Here is a 6,000-nt window from a genome sequence, read left to right on the forward strand (position 1 = left end):
TTTAAATACTAATAATCGTTCAGCTAGGCAAATCCTCTGTGTATTACAGAAAATAATCCTTGTTTTTGAAAATATACATAATGGGTCCACATTAGTCATCTGTGTAATTCAGTGAAGCTGAGACAAATGTAATAAAATGACCCCTGGGTAAAGAGAGCTTTTTAGTTTCTTTCTGGGAGGGGGAAAGTTTTCCTGACACTCCTTGGCAAGCTGATCATTTTTTACCTTCATTATGTTCCTGTTTTCCACTGCACTGCCAAGCATGAATAAGCCTGTGGCCACTTGTCTCTGATGCTTTGCCCCCATATTTCTTTGTGTTAATTTTTATTTGATTTCTGTGCTCACTGATTCCTAGCTTGCTTGCCAATGATTGAAATTCTGGACTGAGCAGTACCAATTAGACTAATTTATTTAATTGGGTTAATTCTTCTGAAATGCTTTGCTTTGGAGTTACATTTATCAGCAGTCTATCTTCCCCTTACTATATCTTTCAACAGTTAAGCTGCCTACAAAGCAGAGACTGAAAGATAAAAAATCTGAAAATATTTCCTTTGCACTTAAAATGGGATAATCTCCTCCTAAAGATACCTCCTTTAGTATGCCTTGTATAATTTATTTAGTTGATGATATCAACAGCAGTCTGTAGGCTCAAAATAGGAGAGCAAATATATAATAGACCAATTACAAGTCCGTAGTTCACCTCTGACTGTTATATGGGTAAGCTGCCAAGTCTACCTCGTACAGTATCTCACAAAAATAAGGATAATTTGGGATTCTGTGCCAGCAGCTGCCTGCCTTACCCTCTTAGGTTGGGCTCATGGGATGTTTCAGCTTTGATACTGAAACAGAGTGGAAAGAAAGCTTAAAGGGTGAAAACTATGGTAGTTTTCCTCTAAATGAAGGTGGATCTGCCTCTAGGTTGTTGGTAAAAACATGTAGAGTTAGAGAATAGGAACTAACTGGACAGTGGGGATTTACAAACACTTATGAAATAGTAGTGATAGTGCAAGCTGGCACCTTGTAGCCAATCTGACTGGAGCTCTGCATGTAGAAGGAGAAAAACCACCCTACAGCTGTATGGTAATTATGCAGCAGCCTCGTGCTCTGACTGGCAAGCTGCATTTCCTAGGGGTATAATTGGTAACAGCGCTTGGAGCCCCCCACCGCAGTTGTGTTCATGTTGCTTTTTGATATGCCACTTCAGTGGAGTCAGGGCAGCAAGCAGACATGTTGCTGACATGACTGAACCTGTTACTGCATTGGTGCTAGGTTTGAAAAAGCACAAGAAGGAGAATACAAGCAGCTGGCATTTTCCTTTAAAAAGGCTTTTCTGTCTAAATTTAGAAATTTGCTGCCAAGTCTCCTAGGGATCTTTCTACATCCAGTGAAAGTGCTCATAAATAACCCTCCACCCTAGTAACAATACACAAGACAGCCTGGATTGCTGGGATTTCAGCATCCGCTGACCAGCTGGGTGCTCTGCAGCTGTCAGGGCTCTGTGCTTTATCGGAACTTCCCTATATTGGTGACTGCCTCTAATTTAAAAAAAACAAAAACAAAAAACAACAAAAAACACTTTTAGCAGAGAAGATTTTTCTTTTGTTTTTAGAATCGTTGTAAACTCTTACTAGTGTGACATTTCTTCCTCTTGGACACCAGTTTCTTTATTATTGATAGAACAGTGAATCTGAGGCATGAGAAGTCTGTGCCAGCAGCAGCAGCTCTTTGCCAGCCCAGAGCCGCGCTGCTTACTCACTGGGCTCTGAAGCCTAGACAGCCTTTAAAGGCCTCAGGCATGTTATGTTTCTTTTTTCTCATTCCTGCTGCAGGTGGGGGAATTCAGAGCCCATGCTGCGGAATGGACAGCCAACGTCACAGCAGAGTTCAAAGAAACACGGAGGCGTCTAAGCGTGGAGATCTACGACAAGTTTCAGCGGGCTACCTCTATCAAAAGAAAGCTCTCTGCAGAGCTGGCAGTCAACCACAATCAAGACCTGACTCCTTGCAAGAGAACCCTGTCAGTCAACCATCTAACCAGTGAGAAGGACATCTTGCCAGCTCTGACAAAGACAGACAGCATTTATATGAATGGTTTGACACCTCACTGTGCAGCAGAAGAGATAGCTGTTATTGAAAATATTAAGTAGTTGTGACTTGGGATCCCAGTCCTTGAGAAGCTCTTGGCTTAGACTAGCCATATACCTTTTTTTCTCCACCTTGTCAATGATCAATGCTAATAGCATTTTATATGTGTGCATGAGTTCCACAGAAACTGCAGTCCAGAGTTACCATCACATCTCTTCAAAGACTCAAGATGAATGGCACTTCTGTTATTAAAAGATGCTGAAACAAGCAATGTCTTCTGCCTTTATCTGCCCAGACTGTTTTTCACTTCTCCTAATGTGCCATATGGCCTCAAGAATGAATCACACTTGTTATGGTAACAATGTAGCTTTGAGGGATCAGTCCTTAAAATTTCAGGGTCTACCTTACTGAGCCTAGGAATGGACCATTTATGGACTACAACACATTTGTAAATGGCAAGAAATTCTTATGCAGCCTTTTACCTAAGAAATTTTTGTCAGTGCCTTATCTTTTGAAGAACCAGAACCTCTACAATTCCTATATGGTTTTTGTTTGTTTGTTTTTTTGCATGAGTAATGTATTTCATTTGAGCTTTCGTTCTTCTTGAAATGATGGTGTTTTAAAGGTGTCTGTAGCGAAGATACCAACCAGCATGAATGAATGCCAAAACTCAACAATCATCAAATCAATGTCCTTAGCTCTAAATTTAAAGGCACTGCAGTTTCACAAGTTGCGAAAATATCCCCCAGAAGCATTTGTTTTACTCAGGTCCAGCTGATACTTGTTCACACTGACTTGTAGAATTTGCAGACCCACTTCAGGTTGTATTTTTTCAAGTGGTGGTCAGCAGTCTTTTGCCTCTGTGTCAGATGTACCAAAAAAATCTGCAGCTTGTATATCACTAAATTATTTGGTAGATGACAAGAGCAAATAAAAATTACTGTTATGAGGATGGGCAGGAGAGGGTATAATTGGTGCATTCTGATAACCATACTAAGAAAACAAGGCAGAAACACACAGTAGTTTTTAGCGAGCATAAACCCTCTGCCAGACATTTGCTCTAAGAAAAGGATTCTTAACTTCCTCTTTCAGTCAAGTCACACCAGACGCCACATGCTATTTTACGCAGGAATCCTGCTGGAGTGCTTTCCTGGATGTCCCACTGCACAGTGGCTGCCTGTGCTGGAGCTGTGACTAACATGGGAATGCAATTGCAGCTGGTATCACTGTGACTTCGTACACTTCAAACACAGAGGTGTCTGAATACAAGTGCAGGCATGGAGGAGAGCTGATAAATAGCACAATCTGAATACCAATGATTGTTCAGACAGGATAGGCTGATGATAAGCAGGTCTAAACTGTACCATAGGTTTTCTTTATTGGTTTTAAGAAAACACATAACTATAATTTTATGTCCTCTGTTTTGCTTATAGGTATATGTGGGATTCAGAAGAAACACAGGATGGAATGGATAGTTTTGTCTTTTTTACATTTTTTTCTTATGTTAGTCTATTGTAACCTGGCTGTACATAAAATGAATAGAACAGGCCTTAAAGAATAATTTAGGCTCTGTGTAAATTAAAGAAGAATGAGACTTTGCTGATTGGGCATGATTCAAGTGGCAAATCTACAGCATCTCTGACCATTAAATAACATGCAAGATATGAATGTTAATGTTTTTGGATGCTTAGCTTGTTTTCTAATAAATATAAGTTAATATGTAAATTCAGTCAGTTCAGTGTAAATATCAGTCAATTAACATTTACAGAGAGTACGCTTTTAAAATGAAGAAAGTTCATAAAACAGCACGGAGCAAATGCTCTTATAAAAGAAAAAGACCCTTGTCCTCCCAGCACAGTGTTCTGAATGTCCACATGGTGATAATTCTTCTCGCCATGTATAAACTGTGAATTGTAATGAAAAATAAAGTTTTTAATTAAAATAAGCTTTTTCTCAATCTCCTGCTTGGTATAACTACAATGCTAAGAAATAATTTGTGAAATTGATTTTGCATTTTCATTGGTTACAGAGTATAGCAGTTTGCTGCCTGCTTTAATTTCAGCTGGGTTAAGCCATAAAGGCTCGACTTATCCAGCACAGAAATGTTTTTTCTTGATATTAAAAATAATAGTCTTTGGTTGCCATACCCTAAATTGTGTGTTTTGCTACTTTGCTTCAAAAAATTGGCAGGGCAGAGTTTCTTCTGTCATGGGCTACAGAGCTGGTGTTAATCTATCCTTCTTTGCGCTGGCGGAGGCGAGGGGAGCTCTCAGCTGCTGTCCTGCCAGCTCTGCTCCGTGGGTGGGAACCTTCTGCAGAAGTGTGTGAACAAACAGCTGTAGGGTTCAAACCAGTACAGTCATTTCTGCAGTGAATATTTTACTATGGCCTCTTTAATTATTTAAAATCTCAGCTAAGGGAACAGTAGCTCTCAACAGTGTGGTGGTAAGTAAATACTGAAGAGTATCATTTTCTTCAGTCATTCCAGTCTGATTTGCCTGGAATGTTTCTCAGTCCCTTTTGGATCTGATTTTCAAAAACAGACCAGTAATGTTTAATGTTTTGCATCTTTGAAAATCAGAGCTGTGATATCTTAAGTTGAATATTTGGATCATTCTAACTAGATAGTTCATTTCCACTTACCAGCTTATATGAGTGTATATGTGGTTTCTTTCAATTTAAAGAAACTTTCAGTCATCTTAGAACCTTCTGAGAAATGTACGTTGTTTTGAGACCCTAGGAGAATGTGTGATATTAGTATGGATATTTGTTAAATCCATTTAACATTTATTTACCTTAATTTTGGATATGATCTGTGGGAAAAGAACCCCTGCTAATTTATATATGAAAGGTATTCTTTCATGTTTTGTGTTTTTAATAGATCTAAAATATCTTAACAAAACAAACTATACTAGGTTTGGCTTTTTGGAACTAAACATTAACAATAAAATCCTTTATTTATAGGTTTAATGACTGAAGAAGAAGAAAAGATGCAACAGTCCAGATGGCATAAGTAGGTACAGCTACCGTGATCCAAATGTGGCTAGTAACATTAATGTTATTGGAAAATCTTTTTCCCCCCTCCATGTACAGCGATAGATCACAAATGCTGAGGAAGGCTAAGTGCATTTATAAAACCTGATGAAATCTATGAAGGCTTTTTCTTCTTTCCTGTAAAAATAGACTTCTGTATTAAAACCCCATGTCTTTCTTGCCTCTGGAAATCTTGCTTAGTTCACTTTTCCCTTCCCATTATGGAGCTACAAAAGCATTAATTAGGACTTCAGAAAATTACATTTGTAACCTCCTTCCTCTCACACATACACAAAGATGTTTCCACACTAGTAGTATACTTGCTACTTAATCAAGGTTTTGAAAAACGTATTTCAGCTTGGTGAAGGGTTATTTTAACTTGTCCTGCCAATCAACACAGTCAAGTTCCATAAAAAGAGACATTGACAAAAAATTCTGAACGAGAGATGAGTTCTAGCACGTAACGATCTGCAAAGGCACACGTGCCACCTAACAAAATAATTGATCTATTTCTCAGTGTCAGAGAATAAAAATGATCTGAAATCTGTTAGAGAAGTAGATAATCTGTACTGTGTTTGCTGTTTCCTATGGTCTGTCATCTAATAATGTTGCCTTTTTTGCTTTCTCCGGCGTACTATGTACATCTGGCAATTGAAAGCGACTGGTCAAAGCTGAGATTTCGGATAGCCCTGCGCGAGAGGCAGGAGCCTGAGTCACGGGAGCTTGTTCCTTGTTCCATTCTTGCTCGAGTGTCATGGGAAAGAGCTTACTTTTGCATTCCCTCCTTGTCTTGTGGCTCCAGGCTGGCTTTTTCCTCCTTTTCCCAACTTTTAAGCAGGCTCGAGGCGCTACTGTTGGTATCGAACTGTGAAGAGCCCGAAA

At 39.1% G+C, this 6,000-nt stretch overlaps 1 protein-coding gene across 4 annotated transcripts in view; it reads left to right on the plus strand.

The window, feature by feature from the left end:
• KCNK2 (potassium two pore domain channel subfamily K member 2) overlaps positions 1 to 4,030 on the plus strand; it is a 112,694-nt gene extending 108,664 nt beyond the window's left edge. For all 4 annotated transcript variants that reach the window (XM_026102351.2, XM_026102352.2, XM_064509684.1 and 1 more), the window contains one exon: positions 1,830 to 4,030. In XM_026102351.2, the coding sequence (XP_025958136.1) occupies positions 1,830 to 2,147 (318 nt within the window). In that variant the 3' untranslated portion in view covers positions 2,148 to 4,030. The remainder of the gene's footprint in view (positions 1 to 1,829) is intronic.
• The last annotated feature ends 1,970 nt before the right edge of the window (positions 4,031 to 6,000 follow it).

This window comes from Dromaius novaehollandiae, chromosome 3 (genome assembly GCF_036370855.1).
Source record: "Dromaius novaehollandiae isolate bDroNov1 chromosome 3, bDroNov1.hap1, whole genome shotgun sequence".
Classification (NCBI taxonomy): domain Eukaryota; kingdom Metazoa; phylum Chordata; class Aves; order Casuariiformes; family Dromaiidae; genus Dromaius; species Dromaius novaehollandiae.